The sequence below is a fragment of the Gouania willdenowi genome, chromosome 3 (genome assembly GCF_900634775.1).
Source record: "Gouania willdenowi chromosome 3, fGouWil2.1, whole genome shotgun sequence".
Lineage (NCBI taxonomy): Eukaryota > Metazoa > Chordata > Actinopteri > Blenniiformes > Gobiesocidae > Gouania > Gouania willdenowi.
The window spans coordinates 35,552,506-35,572,684 of record NC_041046.1 but is presented as its reverse complement, the minus strand read 5'-3'; the positions used below and the strand labels follow the sequence as shown (position 1 = coordinate 35,572,684).

Below are 20,179 nucleotides of genomic sequence, written 5' to 3'. Positions count from 1 at the left end.
TTGTATAATGTCTTTTTGCACTCTGACTTGCCTATTAATACAGTAAACTGTATTGATAACTAACAGCAGTGGGCGCTGCGTTCACTGTTCCAATAAGTTTGAATGAGAACATTTCAATTTAATTTTGACAATTCATAAATAACTCCTTAAACTTACCAAAACACCATAAGAGCAGGAGAGTCAGTAAAATCGGACAAAATTTTGAAGGACGGGTTATTGGACAAAAATCTATTTTATAATAATGAAGTACAGTACACAGAAAAACAATAGGGGAAATAATCTCCAATACAACTCACTCTCAGGTAGTGACCGTCTACTTGGTCTACATTTGGTATCACGTTATTTGTGGCCATACCAGTCTGTGATCGTCCGATCTCATTAGATCTCTGAAGCTAAGCAGGTCTGGACCTGGTTAGTAGTTGGATGGGAGACCACAGTGGGGTGGCAGTCACCCCAGTGGTACCTGCCATTGTGTCCTTGGGCAAAGCACTTCACCCACATTGCCTCATGTTGGTGGTGGTCGGAGGGGCCGATGGAAGCCTCGCTTCTGTAAATCTGCCCCAGGGCAGCTGTGGCTACAATAGTAGCTTACCACCACTAAGTGTGGAAAGAAAGAAATAATCCCTCACTTCTGTAAAGCTGTGTAAAAATGATGCATTATTTTTATTTATCCAACAGAAACATGGGATGTTGATTTAGTTTAAACTGTGCTTCTTTAACATTCTGCTGAAATTAACCAAAGACTGCCAAAATGAGCTCACTGATTTAATTGCAGACAAAAGCAAGCTTTGATGAGCAATGAAAGGTTGCCAAGCTACTGATGCCTGGTGCACGGACACAATTGCATTTGACATTCAGAGTTAAAAGAGTGTAATTAGGATAGGAAAATAAAGCGTAGGGAGGTGAGATGGGTGATGGTCACAGCCTTTTTCTTAGTTTTACTCTAAATATTTAACGTTACAAATAATGTGGTGGTGATAAACATTGGTGCTGATAAACATCAAAGCCTGGGAATTTTTTTGCAGCGATTTCTGCAGCGTGTTCAGTGTATGTGTTTAGCTGCCACCTGCTGGTGTGTTTCCTTACTGCACAACATTAAAAACTGGGAGTGAGCTTTCTTTTTTTTTTTTTGATTAACATGTTTTGTTTACATCCTCGCATATTTTTATATGCAAGATAAAATGCTTCCCAATAGTTTTAATATTATTTTAGTTTAAGATGGAGGCCACAGTGTGCAGAACAGGTTAGAATAATGTCTGATTTACTGTATATGCTTTCTTTTTGTTTATCTGTGAAATTAAAGTTGGACCTCTCAATCTGAGAAACACTGTTAAATTTAATCTGTAGATTAATGGTGAAATACTTTTTGCCGTAAAAATTACAGTCATGTCATAGTCCACATTACGGTACACCGTAAAATGCACAATCAGTATAATTCACAGAGAAATACTGGCAATTGTTTGCAAAAGTTCACCATTAAAATTACAGTTTTATATACTTCGGTTGCCATAAATTAACCATAAAAACTACAGTCACACTTTGTTTTTACAGGGGAAAACATTTGTTGCAGATTTTGCAGTGCAAACTGGTAGAATAAAGGGTTTATATATTTTAACAAAATTATGTTTTGCTCTTTAATTAAAAGAAAAATAAAGACTGTCTCATTTGAGTTTTCTACCTTATAATTCACTGTTTACAATACAACTGTAAAAAGAATTCTAGAAATTACTGTAAAAACCAAAAGCTTTGATGCACTAAAATATTTTTTTTATTATTTTGTTTTGGTTTTTTTTTTTTTTAAAACAAAGAGCAAAATCATATTTTAGCTATGTGCATTTACTGTCATCTCTAGCTAGGCTGAGGTTAGGTCTAAAGCCCCACAACTTTGAACTGGAAACACAATGAAAAATGTTTGTTTCCCAGACTAATCTTTGCATTACCTGGAACATATTCTTTTTCTCCAGGGTCTTCACGTTTTATCACCTAAAGAGGTGATTGGAACACATTTTTAGTGGCTCCATGTTATGGCAATTTTTATATTCATCATCATATCGTCAAATGTATGTTCATGTGTACAATTTGTCATGTTTTAATACATGATGACTGCGTTACTCTTTGCACTTTTGAACAGCTGATCATGTTAGATTAAACAGTACAGATCGTATTGTACTCAGTGCAACACAGAGTCTCTGCTGAAGGCCAAAACTCAAACTCACATGCAGATATACACGAGCGCACACACTATCAAGGATAGATAAGAGTGGCGCCCAATCTTCCTCATAATATATACGTCTTCATCATCCTCAAATGTTTTTACTGTTGGGCATCTGACTCCCTCCTTATCCTCAGGGTAGAACTTTTTCTGTTATCTGTATAAAAGCTTAAGCTGTGAAACTGTTAGTTAGAGTGGGTCTTGCCTTTTTGCTCTGCCACAAGCCTTTTGCCTTTCATTCTTTCAGGACGGAAGCTTCTTTTTTACTCTTTTTTTCTTTAATTTTATAATAAATCTTTTTTATAAAATCATCAATGCCTCGCCTGGACTCCATCATTCAACCAGAGCAATAAATCATGTCTCCAAATGAGGTCAACCGCAAATTTGCCGTGACACCATGTAAATGTTTCAGCCTCTAACATTTAAACTTCTCCAAGAATATGAAGATGAAGCCCGAAAGATAAGATACATTTCATATCCACTGCCTCCAAAAGTAATGAACTACATTTTAAAATCTTATATGGAATTTATCCAACCAACCATTTCTGGAGGACAAAATTTGACAGCCTGAGACCCACTGGTCTGTAAACAACCAACAATGCCACCTCAAAATGAGGAAAAGGAAAATAAGGTTAACTAAACAGAGGGTTCCCCATTCATGAGTGCTTTGGTAGGCCCCACAATAAACACACAGAGATGGTAGTGCACTGTACAATTATAACAATCTTTATTTACAAGTCTTAATATAAAATTAATTCAGTAGTATTCATAATAATAAATAACACATTTTATTTATAGTGCACTTTACATTTGATGCCAAACCTCAAAGTACTACAAGATTAAAACAATACAACATATTGAAAGACAGGACTAAAAAGAAGCATTAACTGTTAAAATAAGTTTCTGTAAAAAGGTGATATTTAAGTTTTTTCTTAAAAATGTCCACTGTCTGGGAGGGTGTATTCCTTGATTATGGAGAGCGTTTGCTCAGCACCGCCTCTACAGCTTATATTAACCTTTATTCAGCTCAGATCATTCAATTAGTATAAATATATCCATATCCATAGTATTTACTTAAATTTGATAGTAATATGACATTATCACAACAACAAAAAAACAATATACTACCACAAAATAAAGACAGTTCATGATCATAAATGTGTTTTCAGCAGCATAGCCAAAAGAGCCCCAGCACAAAAACGGCATCATGGACGTGACATTTTACAGTTCTACAATTTCACAAGTGGTTTCACCAATTTTGAGGGAAAACACACAAAAATGACGCTTTAGGAGTAGAATGCTGACGCACGATCTGAGGCCGATATCGGCGAGACGTATGCGTGCTATCTGGGTTTCTATTACTTTTTTAAAACTACAACACACACAAATAAATCCAAAACACAGTAAACTAAATGTGTAACACACAACACATCAAAAATAAACTGTACAAAACTAATCAAGACACTTCAATGGTTAAGTAGGAGAAACCAAAAAGAAACACTAAACTAGAAAGCATAACGTCAGGCAAAGCTATAACAGAAATAAATGAATTAGCATTAATAATGAACATTCACTGCTACATTATGTTAGCTTAGAAATAATTACCTGGCTCACTCTGTTCCAGCACCACTAAACTCTCAGGGTATAATCACTCAAACAGACTTAGACACAGGCCTAAAACAGGGGCCAATATTAATGTTTTTCATCATAAAACATACATTAAAATAAAAGAAAAAGCTACTTACATCACTGTCACACCAAACCAAACCAACAGTTCAGACATGACCAAACCAAAGGGTTCAAAGGTGGTCTACATGACCTAATTAAGGCAATGGTGCATTCAAGGACACTGGGAAATGTGCATCCCACTACACCTCACTACATTCGGATCATTAATTTTTTTTAATGTAAGGTGATACGTGCGTTCTGGACTAATATGCAGAGCTGGCTGCAGTCTAAGGAGATTTAATATTTTTTCTTTTGTCAGTGAAAGATATTAAGTTTGGTATTTTTTATTCATGATGGAAACTTAGAGCTTCTCATTAACACTTAATTCTGTGTTCACTTTAAAACTAAACCCACTCTCAGAGTTAAAACTGTTCAGTAAATCTCTAAAATCTGTCAAAGACATAAAAGCCTGGAATTCATATGCTTTGCTGTGTAAATTTAATTAGATTTAAGATAGCCCTTATTTATGTGTTTGTTTCTTTATTTTCCCATCGATATCTATCTAATGGTAGTTAGGTTATGACTTACGTATGATTGATAGTTTCAATGTTTTTATGTCCTTTCATTTCTTATTTTATGGTTGGATTTCCCCTGTGTTTCTTTTTATGTTTGACCTGATACCAGTCTGTGTTTTGTTTTAATTTGATATATGTTTATCTATATTGTTTGTATTGAAACAAAGAAAAATAAACATTTACACACATTTATTCCATGTCCTTATTCCAAGACTTGGGATGTTGAAGCTAAGAAAACGTATTTGGACAAGTTGTCAGGGAGAATTTTGGGGTCATTTCTTTAACATCTTCCTCTTTTCTCTCTCTCTGATGTCAGCGGTGTCCAACCTGGAGATAGAAAGCAAGCTGTCAGCTCACTACCAAGCCCCATGGCACCAACAGCACAACATCTTTCATCCTTGCACCCGGCTGCCGTGTCTGGAGGAGCTGCACAGGAACGCTCAGCTCAGCCTTCGGGCCCTGAACCCAGGTGAGAACAGTAGAAAGTAGGGATGTAACGATTAATCGTAAGGCAGTTAAAAATTTATTTTATTTATTTATTTATTCAGTTCATTTCCGACATGGTTGCAATCACAGAAATTCATAGGTACCATGGTTGCAATCACAGAGATTCATAGGTACCACGGTTCACATTGATGCTCTGAAAATTGAATCGCAGTACTTTTTTTAAACAGCAGAGGGCGCTATATATTAATCCTTCCAGAAGCGGACGTGACGGGCGGAATCTGCTACTATTTTCTTTCTTGCCGCCATTTACTGTTAAACATGCTCATAAATGATTCTTTACTCCTTTAGCACCGAAAGAATATCTGTAAAAGTCACGTTTTTCTATTAGCTCTGTCTGCTAGCATAGCTTCTCTTCTTCACTGGTGGAATAACTGCATGCCAACCGACCACTGGGTTACCAGCGCCCTCTGCTGGTCTAAGCAAATATCTGACGTAAATGCAGTATAATGACTGTTTTTTTTTTTTGTTTGTTTGTTTTTTAAAGTCCAATTGTTAAGGCACAAAATACATTTTCAGTTGCACTTTTAAAAAGAAAAAGAACTATTATGCAGTTTTTAATTGTTTACTTTAGAACCAGAATTTAAATTAATAGGTTCCTTCTTCATTTGTATCATTCCTTTATGTATTTCATTCAAGATTTATTTTTAGTTAAATTGCATCATTTTGCATAGTTTATCAAGGGATTCTTTTGACAATGAAAAATAAAAGGAACATAGTATAGTATTTTCCCCAAAAAAATAAAGGAATATTTTTCAGTCATTTGTCAACAGTCCCATTTTGTAAAATAAATCGTGAGAAAATCGTATCGTGAACCCAGTATCGTGAATCGATACCTAGTAGAAAGTGTAGCGTACTGACATTTCCTTCTCAACTAAAAGTACTGTTGATTGAAATTGTACCCAAGTACAAGTGCAAGTAAGTCATACATAGAATACTCAAGTACAAGTAAAAAGTAGCTCAGTTAAACACAGGGTCCCCACGGTCATGAAATTCCTGGAAAAAGTTATGGTATTTGAAAAAAAACGATTTTCCAGTCTGGAAAAGTCATGGAATATTTTAAATGTTTTGGAAAAGTTTTGGAAATATAGCCTTTTTTATAACACAGTTTTAAATACGTTAAACCCCAAAAATGTTAAGCGTTAATTTCAAAGTGAGATCACTTCGGCTGGTGTACGCTAAAAACAAACAAATGCATACGCAAAAAAGATCTTAGCACTGCAGAACTAAGTCATGGAAATTTGGTAAAATATTTCGGAAAAGTTTTGAAAAATCATTGTGAAAAAAGTGTGGAAACCTTGTAAATAGTACTCAAAGTAAAAGTTACTCCTTACTCTCGCCCCGCACATTTATTTGTGGTAATTAATCTTGCCACGGTTCCTTTGTTTACAGTAAACATCTCATGTATAAACTTTAAAAAAATGAAGAGACCAAAAAAACAATTGGAACTTATTTTATTTTCCACAAAGACATAAAAAATAAATAAAATAAAAGGTTTGTCAAAATGTACAATTAAAAAATAAATAAATAACACCAATAAATTAAACTCATAATAAGAAATTCTCAGGCTCTAAGTATAGCTAAATTTATGAACTCTAAAACTGAGAAAATAACCTCCATTCAATGCTGTTTTGGCACCGTTCATTACATTTTATCTGGTTGGTCGGCTTTGATGTGATGCATTTGATTGTTTTCTGGTCATTTAACAACAAAAAAAAAATGTTCTCAGCAACAGTTTGGTGTAGAAATGTAATTAATTACTTTACTTCTTTTAAAACGTACTTAAGTACAAGTCAAATGACTGATTGGTACAAGTACCCATAAAAACAACTCAATTACAGTAACGTGAGTACTTGTAATCCATTACTTTCACCTCTGGAGAACAGCCCCTCCAGGCTTCCGTTCCCCATGTGCACGTGAGGCAGACAGTAGAGTTTATTCTGCCTGTGTTTGTATTTCACAGATGAACAAAAGTGTCAGAGGTCCTCCAGCCGAGAATCCAACAGGGTGACCATCTCTGTGTCCGTGGCTCCGCCCATGCCCACGTTCCCATCGCCACACACCATCCGACGGCAACAGAGGAGCCGCCTGGCACGGGCGGTGAGGAAAACTCACTGTGAATGTCTAATTCTGGATTTTTCAACCTTGGGGTTGTGACCCCATGTGGGGTCGCTCGGAATTCAAATGGGTTCGCCTGAAATACCTAGTTTTAAAAAAAATATTAAAGTTGTGTTTTTTGATTTTTAAATTATTATTTTTCAGAACTAATTCTAAAAAGAATGAAAACTTGTGAAATTTGTGATTTCAAAATGGGGTCACGACCCAAAAAAGGTTGGGAACCACTGGTGTAATTACACATGCTGATATGAAGCAAAAAGCGACGTAGATGTTTTTCAAAAATGACTTTAAACTATTTTTCTATGTATTCTTCATTCTTCAAATATTTATATTATAGAAAAGGAATCTGAAACTTTTGAAAAGATGATGAACAAAATATGATTTAGAAGTCTGGATCTTTTCATTATACCTTTGATTTTTTAACTAATATGTTTATTTGATGTCATGCAGCAAGAACGAGCAGAACGGGAGCGGGAGTTGGACTACCAACCCAGGAAGGTAAATCATTCCTATTAATATTTCCTGTGGATGTTAATATTTTAGTTTTCAAAATGGTCCAAGCTCACCACATATCCTACATTGTGTTTTTCATCAACTTTGCCTCATGCTTTACTAACTTTGTCTCCCTTTGTTGAAGGAGAGGACCATGAGAGAAACAGAGATGCAGACTGTGCAGAAAAAAGTAATCTTTTTTCCTTTCTTAAAAAAAATCAAACTAATCTTATTCATAGTTTGTACATTGCCCCCTCTATGCAATGTGCAAAGACTTCTTTAAAAGTTTTTTTTTTTTTATTCTAATAGGAACGACAGGGAAGAGAAGCAGATGTGCAGACGATCCAAAGAAAGGTATGAAGAAAGTACAATAATTACATTTACTTTCACACAGGTGGAAAAAAAAACAACAAATTGGAGAAAGTTTAAGTAGGACTGCAAGGGCTTCACTTTATCATTGTGTGGTTCTGGGTGTGGACTTCAATGGGAACATGTTCTAGGTTCTAAGGCCTGGTATATCGGTTAATATCGTAAATTAAGTGTTGGACAATATCAGCATATCGGCAAAAAGCTAATATTAAACGAATATATTGAAGTCCTTTATAGGGTGGAATATATCTTAGCATCACTATTACATAAATAACCATTTGCATATATGTATAAGTGGGTATATACTGTACACTGGGACTCAAATGTGTACGTACCTCCATCCATCCATTTTCAGACCCGCTTGTTCCTGTTTTCAGGGTCGCGGGGTGTACGTACCTTGCCAGGGTGTCCAAAATGTGTTATCTTATGAAAATGTACATCAAAACTGTTTAATTGTATATTAAATGGGATTTACACTTCACTAAGATGTGTACATGTGGTTAAATGTTCATCAATATTTAACCAGTTTTTCTTGAGTGTGTATATATTACACGTGCAAATGTATCAGTTTGTGCGTGTGTGTCAAAATGATTTATTTGAGAGTTGTTGACAGAAAACGGGACAAAGCGAAAGTTTATTTTCTGGTTCATCAACCATACTGTACATTTAATTTATTTTTAACCTTTTGAAATCCATTTGTTTGAATATGATTTGGTTTATTTTGGTTTGTTTTCTTTTGTTGTGGTTTTGTGTTCATAGTTTGAATGCTTTTACTCACTTCGGCCTATGGAAGGTTGCATCTTCATTCCATGGAGTCGAAAGGTATTGATTGATTCTGTTATTTAAACTTTTATTATTGTGTCTACCATTACACCACTCCATATTATGTTCTACAATTTGTGACTTTCTAAAATTATAATTTCTCAACTTTACTGAGGAACAATTTTCCATTGCACTTAACAAAGGAAAAGAGAATCTTTAGCCTTTTTGTTCTAATGCTATGGATTTATTAAAGACGTAGTCCGTCTCTAATTAGCATTTCTTTTTTCTAGGCTACCTCAGCAGCGGAAGGTGAAAGCGATGAGGCAATAGGAGGCAATAGAACAAAGTCCTCCACTCCCAGCGCCCCGTCCACCCAGGACAAACAAACCAACTGGTCAAAGGAAAACATCCCACCATCAGATCAGAAAGCGTCAGATGATTCTCCACCGATCTCCTCCTGCATCATCCCTATCAATGTGACAGGTGAGCTACTGGCTGGAGGCTTGGAAGATGACTTAGAGCGGTGTTTCTCAAATGGGAGTACGTGTAGCCCTACGGGTACGTGATGGCACAACAAAAATGGGGTTTTATAATGTCTATTTTTAGTTACATATGATGATCATACTAAATATTACCAGCAACTCACAAAACGACAACAAAAACACAGAAAATAAGAGAAAAATATACTGAATAATAAAAGGAACAGACAAACAACAACAAAATGACACCACAAACACACGCACTAAAATAATAAAATACACAAAACATACAAAACGACATAAAAAACAACCAAATGACACCCAAAAAAAAAACACACGCACTAAAATAGAAAAATGCTTGCTATAACCAGCAACACACAAAGACACACTAAACATACAACCAAAAAAACAACCAAATGACACTAAAACACACACACACTGAGATAGAATAATTTAAATAATACCAACTCACAAAAACAACAACAAAAACACACAAAATAAGAGAAAAATATAATGAATCATAATGAAAAAAAAAGCAGACAACAACAAAATACACAAAATGACATAAAAAAAAACGCATAAAATGATGATAGAAAATATTTTGATTAGAACATGAACTGAAAATACAAGGGTCAATCAGGAGTGTGTAACTGGAAATGATAAAATACTATGGAAATAATACGATTCAGGAAGCACTAAATACTGTTTCATTCCATTTATTTGCAAAATGAGATTCTTTAAAATGTGTGTTATAACTCATTAATGAATTAATTATGCTCTATAGTTGTTTTTTCCCAGAATTCTGAGCAAATTATGGTAGACGGACAAATAAGGTACATGGAGCAAGTGGGGTAGTTGAGAACCACTGACATAGAGTAAACTTATACATAAACTATATAGATTTCTTCAGGCTAAATGTTGTCTCATTTGAACTCTGTTGTCGTTGCAGGAGTCGGGTTCGACAGAGAAGCAAGTGCTCGTTGTTCTCTGGTTCATTCACAGTCAGTTCTACAGAGAAGGAGGAAGCTGAGGAGAAGGAAGACCATCACAGGAATACCCAAACGAGTGCAACAAGACATTGGTTTGTTTAAAGCTACATCTCATTCTCATTTGATTATTTAACCATGCAAGAGTCTTATGTTTGACACATTCTGCACTTTCATTTGCATTTTTTCATCAAAGGTAGCCGCAATGGCTAGTGATAGCAACATTAATGCTACCGAGACAATCTGAGAAACAAGTGATTTTATTGTAAAAAAAAAATTATAAAAAGTGCATGCAGAACGTATTAGGAAAATTAACTGTATATTGTTTCAGCTCCAACTTGCTATAACATTGAACTTTCAGATTGTTTTCACATACGTGTTTACAATTAATCGGGCAATTGCTCAGCTGTCAATTTCCCTGTATACTACCTGATTATAAAAAAAAGCAGGATCAAACTTGTGTTAGCAACGCTGTCTCTACTAATGTTGCTGTTAAGGTGCCGCAGGATGGACAAGCAGGTCAAAAAGCTCTTAAAATCTCAATAAAATCTCAATAACTGTTGCACATCTATCAAACATAAAATACCACATTGTAGTACTAATTTTTTAGCTCCAGCTAACTACTGACATGGAGGAGTGTTTAACCCTGCCAGTCAGTGTGCACATTTATGAAGGCACCGATGCTATATGATAGCAAATCACAGGGTTGACATATTTCAGAACCTGTCCGTGGATTGTCTCTCTGCTTGCAGATTCAGACGAATCACCTGTAGCAAGAGAGCGCACCGTCATCATCCACGCCAACCCACACCAACTAACACTGTGTCAGGAGGATCTATCAGTTAGTGGTCGCCCTCATCACACTCGGGACTCTGGCTGCCAGACTGATGATTTCCTTATAGCATGTAAGTTTATGGATAAGAAGAAGAACAGGAAAAGGAATCAATGTCAGGTTCGAAAAACTTAAACCGAAGGACAGCTTTTCAAAGCAATGATGTGAGAAGTTGTATAAAATTCAACCTTCATAAATTAGTTGAAAGCTGCAAAACGACAGCAGCAATATCAAGTACAAGTAACCAGTTAATATACATGGAAAATGACCACCCTGGGGTTAAAATTTCAAAATTAAATCAAATAAATTGTATTTATCATGTGCATTGTATGTATTTATTTATGCTTTATAACAGAAATTACATAATATGGGCTTAGATCATCAAAGGCCATCGCAAAATGCTTTTTAATATGACATGCCTTCATTTTTTCTCTCACTTCAGGTACGGCGGCTCCTTCCAGGAGGCGAATCAGAGCTCAACGTGGCCACCAAGGGATCCCTGCCTCTCTGTCCCATTCAACGGGCAACATTTCCTCCCTGGGTGACCAATCAGACTCCGCTTACACTACAACTGCAGCCCACGGTGGACGCCTGCGGTCACGTAGCCTTCCACGAGAGGGCGGACGTCTAATGGACAGCGATGAGGATGACGACGATGATGATGATAACTATGACGATGATGACGAAGATGAAGACTTGTCACCGTATGAAGCAGAGGACTTTATTCCACCTGGCCCCAGTCCAAGGATGAAGCTGATGATGATGAAGGATGAGGAGGAGAGCACAGACGATCAGGCGGCTCCTGAGCCGCTGCAGTTAGGGAGCCTGAAAAGGTTGCAGCGAACAGGGGAGCGAGACAGAGGGGGTGGAGGGGGCGGGAGCCCAGAGCACAGCTGGATGGAGAGGGGCCGGTCTCGCTTGCCTCGTAAGGCAGACATGGGCAGCTGTGAGATCTCATCCAGCTCTGACACTTTCAGCAGCCCAATACACTCCGTCTCCACAACAGGAGTTCTTGGAGGCCATGTGGACCACAAGGAAGATCACCAATCCTCAAGTGGTAATTGGAGCGGTTCAAGCTCCACCTGTCCTTCACAAACATCTGAGACTATCCCGCCACCCTCATCTCCACCTTTAACAGGCTCCTCCCACTGTGACTCAGAGCTGTCACTCAACACTGTGCCCAATGCCAGTGATGAAGGATTTAGTCTGGATCCTCTGTACCACTCAGAGCTCAGACCCCAAGGCCAGGGCCACAGATCAAGCTCCTTCACGTCCTCAGCCACAGATCAGCTGGATGATGCAGGTGTCAGTACAGCCAGTGAGGGTGAGTGGGCGTATCCTCCAGACCAAGATCAGACTGATCCAGACCAAGATCAAAACTTAAACCAAGGGTTGGTCCAAGAGTACACCTTAAAACAAGGGATTGAAGATCAATCTGGTTTTAACGACAAAATGAGCAACAATGAAAAAGAAAGTGACTCTCAATACCCATCAGACACAGAGGGGTTCTATTCATCCTCTGTGCATTTTGGGGAGTGCAATCAGAGTTACCGAGGGTACATGTATAACTATGCAGACCCAGGGCTTGACAGTAGTCAGTCCAACACTGTGGTAGCACCACTATCTCATGGGGGTTACCCCCAGCCTTCAAGTGACTTCAGAGCAGGCACTATGACCCTGGGTAGAACCTGTCGTTCACGGAAAAAGCCTAAAGTCAAACCTCCACCACCCAAGCGAACGTCCTCACTGAAGGAACCAAGTAGTGTAGTTGATGTCGGAACAGACACACAGGCGGATCAAGATCAACCAAAGATGGTTTGTGACCAGAAGCTTACCTTGTCTTCCACAGATGTAAAGATGGAACTTGACCTCGAGCTTGCAGTAGCTCCAGAACCCTTACAGACGTCTTGTCTAGTGGCAGAGCCTATGGGAACGTGGGGGATTGGATTAGGCGGATCTGTGGACATAGTTGAGCCAATGTCCTTTAGCTCTGCGGACACGCACTCATTTAAAGATGAAGGTGCTGTGCAATCTGACTATGCAGACCTGTGGCTTCACAACAATGAGCTCAAGTCCAATGGTGAGTACACGACTTTGTCAAACTCAAGCACAGCCACTGGTACAACTGTTATGGACTGCATCAAGTCACCTGACAGCTCTTCCTCCTCCACAGACACACAAACCCAGGCGTCCTCTCAGACTACTGAAATTAGGCCCAATAGTCCACCACTACCACAAGGTGACTTCAAACTTGGCTCACCTGAGAAGCTGGCTGGTCTGGCCTCCCCCTCAAGTGGCTATTCCAGCCAATCAGAGACTCCAACCTCTACTTTGCCGTCTTCTTCAGCTGCATTCTTCCCTGGGCCACTGTCTCCTTCAACTGGCAAGAGAAAGCCTAAAGTGCCAGAGAGGAAGTCTTCTCTCTCCTCCCTGCAGCACTTTCCCAGAGATGGAGCATCAATTTCCTCCTGTTATAAGCGAGATCCAGACTTTCCACCTCCACCCTCTCAACTTGATCTCAGTGTTCTCCACGGTGGCTATGTAAGACACACGCTATCCCACAGGACACATTATATGCACACGCTTCATCACAACAAACACAGAGTGACAAATGTGAGTGGGACAAAGCTGTTGGCCCCTGAGGCCTCAAGTACCAATCCACCACATAATTCTAACTCTGCTTTAACAGTCCCCACTTCAGATCTGCTTGCGACAACATTGTCCACAGTCCGTTCAGTACAGTTTTCGTCTATCACTCAAGCTATAGATCAACAGAACTCTTCCAGGGCAAACCAGGAAGCAAGTGGATCAGAAACTGTTACCCGACCCAAATGTCCTCCAAGTGGTGCTACTCTGGCTCCCCCTCCAGTAAACACAAGGCCTCTCCCTCCTCGCAGACCACCTCCAAGACCTCCATGTCTGGAACACGCCTCTTCCCCTGAGCACATCAATCCACCTCCTCCCGGTCGTCATCCTGACGGGCCTCCGTCTTATGAAAGCTTGCTACTCAGACAAGATCGCTATGGACCCGGAACATTTTGGGCCATGTCGGCCTTTAGATCTCGGATGGACCTGTCGTCAGATCTTTCTGAGGAGAGCTCACCTCTCCATCGACCCGTGCCACGTGCTCCCCACCCCTCGCCTGTGGATTTACACACACACATCCACTCACACGCAGAGTTTAGAGGGCTCACCCACTCCACTAATGCGCATTCTGAGTTTCGGGTTCTGGGGGAACGTTCACTCTCACAAGATGATGATGATGATGAAGATGAAGAGGAAGAAGAAGAGGAGCCAGTAAAAGAGCCGCAGAGAGCTGCCTTTTCCAGGATAAGCATGCGATCAGACCACCCTCCCCCTCCAGCGTATGACTTTGCTGGGGTTTTCCACTCAGACTCAGGGCCCTGGGCTAGTCCAGTCAAAGTGCCTGGTTTCATGGAGACATCGCATCCTTACCTAATCAGCGATGCAAGGAAGGGAGGACATGAAGAAGAGGAGGAGGAAGGTTCATCAGGTGCTACCAGAAGTGCCCATCAGCTGCAGCTATACGAGGGCAAAGATGACTCCACCACTCCTGACACAGAGGGTTACTTCAGTAAAGGTAAAATATGCAACAATCTAATAATCTAATAACAAATAGGTCTGGCACTTAGATGAAAGGCTCGGTTTGTGGCAACAGTGGCAAAGACGCAGTGAAATATCACATTTAACGTTTAGATTAATACATTGATGGGATAACGCAACAAGTCAAATAATAACTAAACCCCTGCTTTCTCCAGACATGCCACTGGGAGGGAAATTCAAAAAATGCTTTTATTATGGACGGGGCACCTAGAGGAGTTAAGACACGCCCAGTCTATACTATAAAATCTCCAATGAACAATCTATGCCATGTTAACTAGCTACTCATTACTCAATATACCTCTATATTCACTCTTCTCTTAGTTCAACCTACTCGCCACAGATTGTAGAGTCCACAGGCGCTAGTTTTTATAAAAGGGGCGGGGCTAACAGTAATTGTTTGTGACTCAAGATGGTCCCAAAACATCACATGATCTTGTTCTCAGCCAATAGCAAAAATCAATTGTAATAGCTGGGTTTCAACCCATAGAGGGCAGTCACTCTGACATTGGACACAACAAAATATGCCAAATTGAAATACTTTTTTCTAAAATGTTGAGAGTTGGACCAGAATTAATCAACAGCACAACTTCATACCCAAATACATTTGTATCCAGCAGAAAAAAATGGTTTTGGAGTTCAGTTACTCCTTAAGCAGAAGAATGTATTTTTTTTATGCCTGTAAATTCCTCTCTTTTTCTGTATTTCTGCAAAACATGTTTTGTTTTTTCAACACAATGGTAACTTAACTGACAGTGGCTTGTTTTTAGTTTTGATTGTCTTTGGTTTAATATGCAACATGCATTGTGGTGTTTTAAAAAATAAAGATCAAAATGTGAAACACAAAGTAATGTTAAAAGCTGTTAATGAAAGGAGAAATGAATGATTTTTGACTTCAATAAAACAAGATGGTGACTAAAGTCACCATCTTACATTCAATATACAGTAATTTTTTAAAATGTGATTATTTCTTTGACTCTATAGAATGATTAAACAAACAGGAACCTACTGGATGTGTGATATGAATGGTACATGTTTCAGATTCTACACCTAGTGATAATTCGCTCTCCCCTTTGATGGATGACATTAAAGTGGATGATGACATTATTATTACATCGCCCAACAAGACCAGAACAACCGAGGATCTGTTCGCCATGATACACAGGTATTTTACATGTATTCATTTAATACATGCTGTTGGTTAGGGCGATATATAGATATTCAAGATATATCAAGTTTTCTATTTTGGCGATATAGAAAATTACAATATCGGCAATATCGATCTGTATATACTTTTTATAGCTTACATTGTTTTAGAATACTTGTTTTAGGAGTCGCTGCTTTCACTACTTGTCAGAACAGCAAGAAAAGCAGTTTGATGGATTTCTGAGTGCGTCCTAACCCAGACCTTCACCTATACAAGCCACACTACAGAACTCACTCACACATGCTGTCCCATATAGGAGAAAAAGCCAAACGTAGCACATTTTGTGCAGTTGTTTGTTATTAAATTTCCTTGTGTTACATTTTTCATCAGCAAACTTAACTCAGAATTTTATTTCTGGTCGGACTTCATTTGAATTAAAATTATCGAGATTTATACAGTTTATCGCTATTTTGAGAAAAATTATTGAGATATGAGTTTTGGTCCATATCGCCCAACCCTACTGTTGGTTGTTTTTTTTAACCATTAAATATTAAGTACCATTTTTATTTCCTCATCCAGATCCAAGAGAAAGGTTCTTGGCCGTAAAGATTCTGGGGACCTGAACGTGAAGTCACGTCTTTGCTCTGTCGCTCAAGTGACCCCGAACAATGTCCCTACTGTTATCGTTCCACCAGCTCCTCCTCTCAACATCCCACCCAGTGTAATCAATGCAGCTGGTGCACAAAGAGCCCCTGTGCCGATCTATCGCAGTGCCAGGAAGTCCAGCACGTCCAACGAGGAATTCAAACTCCTTCTGCTTAAAAAAGGCAGCAGGTCTGACTCTAGCTACCGTATGTCAGCTACGGAGATTCTGAAAAGCCCCATCACACCAAAACTACCAGGGGAATCATCTCAAGAAGCTCTCTTTAGACAGGCTGAAGATTCAGCTTCTATAATCCAAGATGCCCCTATTACTGGCTTGGAACCTATCCAGATACCAGGCTTTTTCCCTCAAGTGAATTCCGAGAGTTTCACCCATAAAACTCTGCCGATGTCTGCTGCTTCTCGGCAGGGACGCTCTCGGATTCCTCCCGTGGCCAACAGCAGTCGCTACAGTACACGCAGTCGCCTCTACACAGCACCCATGCAAGCCATTTCTGAAGGGGACACAGAGAATTCGGACGGGAGTCCCCATGATGACAGGTCGTCCTAAAAACAACCCAATAGGATTTTCCACCTGTTCGTTACCGTGTCCTGCATTCTCAATGGTTACTTCTACTTTTATACTGTTGGACGTTTTTCATCATTAAGGCCAAAAGTGTAATTCCTGCCACACATGCCGACTGTTGCTGAGAAACATCCAGTTATGGGTGCATTATTCTATCCAAGGGTGTCGGACTGTTGTGTACTGTATTTTAAAAGGATGATCATGAAATACATGAGAAAACACCTAAATACTGTATCAAAAAAAATCTTCATAGTTAAGAGTGCAAGACCTATTTTGATTGGACTCTTTTTTAAAGATATATATATATATGAAAAGTTTTAAAAGTGTATTATAAAAACAAACTTTTGTGGAGCTCAGACAAAGTGTGTGTGCATGAACAAACACATGCAGCATCTGCTGACCTTTCTACATGTCTTTTGAACGGTGTGGTTTGTGTCACAAAGGAACTGCTTTCTTATAAAATAAACAAGAAAAAAAAGTTAATATAATCTAATCCGTTGTGCCCAAAGCATCGGATAGGCTTACCAGAGCCCAAACTTATAGTTTAACCTCAGCAAGCAGATAAGCTTTTTCATTCTGAGCTTACTAACAACATTTCGTCAATGCATCAACTTATCAGATATATTTCCATCAGCAGACCTGACATAGAGAGCGTGTCACAGAGAGCCAATCATAATCTTTCTTCACATAAATTATATCCCAAAAAAAATAACATGATGCATGTATTTTTGTAAAACTGAACCTCAGAACATGAGAGTAAAGGTTCATCATGTTGCATGACCCTATATAGAAACATCCCCTGGATCCTGGTTTCTGTTGATATTTTGGGGTTATTTTGTAATGAAAAAAAAAAACATTTTATCCAAACTTAGGTCACATATGCACCGCATTTTCAGTTGTGTGAATTGATTTGTTTTGAGTTTAAGAGTGAAAAGGAGCAAGGGCTCGTGCCTATGTGTCAAAGATAGCAGGCTCATTTTGGACAATCGCACAGTGGCCTTTCTCTAATTGGTGGGTAAAGGGACCCTCCACTGTTTTCGTTCCCCCCACATGACATCATCAACACATGATGCTCTGTGTGCCATTCAAGATGGTGGCCCCTGGCACTTTAAATGTAAACAAGGCTCATCTTTAAAAGGACTATAGTCTACGTAAGACATTTTTTCAGCACAGATCTTCATACGCGGAGTTTGCAGGGGTTTAGGAGGATCTTTGCTTCTCCCAGTGGTCAAAAGTTTTCATTACAGTTTTCCCAAATTCATTCGAAAAAATACAATTCTTAATATACAAATATTTTAAGTGCCATAAGACACAGTGACCGTACAACATATTTATATATTAATTAATTTGTTGTTCTTTTAAAGATACTAGTATAAGCTTTCAGTGAAATGAATCCAAACTTTTGAGACTTTAGGTTGGTTCTTCTTTTGTTGTGCAATTCCTTTAAACGACACGTCAATGCCCATTTTTGTAGTCAACATTATCAATTATGTTACTATTCATTTTTGCATTATTGTATATGTTACACACATTGTGGTTGGCACGAATTTCCAGACGGTCTATACTGTATATTGAATTCTATTATTTCTTTTGCCCTCCTTGCAAGAATGTCAAACTCCGCCTATGCAGATATTCTAATCAGAACAATTGGAACATCTGAGGCCACATGTTTGTAAAGGCAGTGAAGGATCCCTTTAAAGTGGTGGTGTTTATGTTTCCACGTACATGGAGCTGTGCCATGTTCCACCACAATTCAATCACATCCTATTTGTACGTAACCTTGAAACCGAGTGCACTAACACTGACGGAAGCTTTTTCCAGCCGCTGGCCAGTCATAAATGAAGTGGAAAGGATGTATTTGGAAGCAGAAACCACAGAGCGCAGACGGTGACAATGCTTTCGAGGCTCCTCAATCGATTTGACTCCAGGCTAATGTTAAAATGTTTGTAGAGGGGAGTAAAAAAAAATCTCCTCTTTTTGCACTTCATGACATGCTCGGAGTAATTCTTGGAGAGAAATTATATCTTATAATGAAATACATATGTATATTTGTATCGAATATAAAAACGAATATCTTTATGAAATGTCAAGCAGAAATTTTATAGGAAATAATCTGACTGTAGCAAAAGAACAGGTCTCAGTGATAATACTGCACAGAAAGCTAGCAAAGTATACCCTGTTCTCCTCAATCCTATTTGCACTGACCCAGTAGCATTAGACAGGTGAAAGCTTAACCATTCTGTCTTAAACTCCAAACCAGTTCAAATAAAAGAGGAAAGGATTATGCAGATCACTCCTTTTTCTAAAGTCAGTAGCCGTAGTGCTGCCGGGTTTACTTATCTGACACCGGGCCCAAAAAAATAAAACCAAGTGTTCTGCAGTAGCGGATGAGTACGAGAGAAGAGTTTTAACTCTCCTTCTCTAACAACAGCACACAGGAAGCTTCTTACATTTAGAGATCGTACTTCAATAGAAACCATTCACTGTATTCTATGAATACCTCAACGAGCAGATTACTGTTTTATTGTAAATGGAGGACATATAGATAGATAGACAGACAGACAGACAGACAGACAGACAGACAGACAGACAGACAGACGGACAGATAGATAGATAGACAGACAGACAGATAGATAGATAAATAGAGAGAAATACTCAGAGAATCGCAATTGCAGAACTGACACTGTGTATGATGATGAAGAAAGTCAAAAGCTGTGAACTGATTATTCATTCCCATTCTGCTGAATCACACTCGTTTCTGGTCATTTTTTGATTTTTCTTGTGTTTTCTATCGCATGCAATAAGTAAAGAATGGTATTTTTGGAAAAAGAAAATAAGTTCATTTGAAGGAAAGAAGAAGAAAAAAAACAAAACAAGACAAATTATTATTTTTATCCAAGGGATGTCTCCATGAGAAGATTTTGTATTTTTTGTTCCAGATGTTGAGTTCAATAGTGTGCTCTATAGATGTACAAACTGTCTGGCTAATTCTGTTCTGTATAGTCGTAATCACAAACAGGGGTTTATCTTGTACTGTATATCTACTCACAGGACAATCATATACGTAAGAGACTGAAAAAAAAAAAAAGAAAAGAAAAAAGTGATACAAAACTTGTCAAGATGAAGAAAACTCAGTGCTGGGTCCGAGTTGTGCTGGAGCTGTGGATGGAGAAACTAATGGTTGTG

At 38.6% G+C, this 20,179-nt stretch overlaps 1 protein-coding gene across 4 annotated transcripts in view; it reads left to right on the top strand.

Annotated features, from left to right (window-relative positions):
* The window catches only part of nhsb (Nance-Horan syndrome b (congenital cataracts and dental anomalies)), a 66,060-nt gene extending 46,222 nt beyond the window's left edge, over positions 1-19,838 (top strand). The window contains exons 2-13 of one of the 4 annotated variants that reach the window (XM_028440452.1): positions 4,772-4,924; positions 6,923-7,059; positions 7,528-7,575; positions 7,715-7,759; positions 7,879-7,923; positions 8,991-9,183; positions 10,129-10,260; positions 10,918-11,070; positions 11,440-13,077; positions 13,171-14,598; positions 15,660-15,783; positions 16,345-19,838. In XM_028440452.1, the coding sequence (XP_028296253.1) occupies positions 4,772-4,924; positions 6,923-7,059; positions 7,528-7,575; positions 7,715-7,759; positions 7,879-7,923; positions 8,991-9,183; positions 10,129-10,260; positions 10,918-11,070; positions 11,440-13,077; positions 13,171-14,598; positions 15,660-15,783; positions 16,345-16,978 (4,730 nt within the window). In that variant the 3' untranslated portion in view covers positions 16,979-19,838. Of the gene's footprint in view, positions 1-4,771; positions 4,925-6,922; positions 7,060-7,527; positions 7,576-7,714; positions 7,760-7,878; positions 7,924-8,990; positions 9,184-10,128; positions 10,261-10,917; positions 11,071-11,439; positions 14,599-15,659; positions 15,784-16,344 lie in introns of all 4 variants that reach the window. The other 3 variants (XM_028440443.1, XM_028440439.1, XM_028440459.1) reach the window with 3 other exon arrangements.
* Positions 19,839-20,179: the final 341 nt, after the last annotated feature.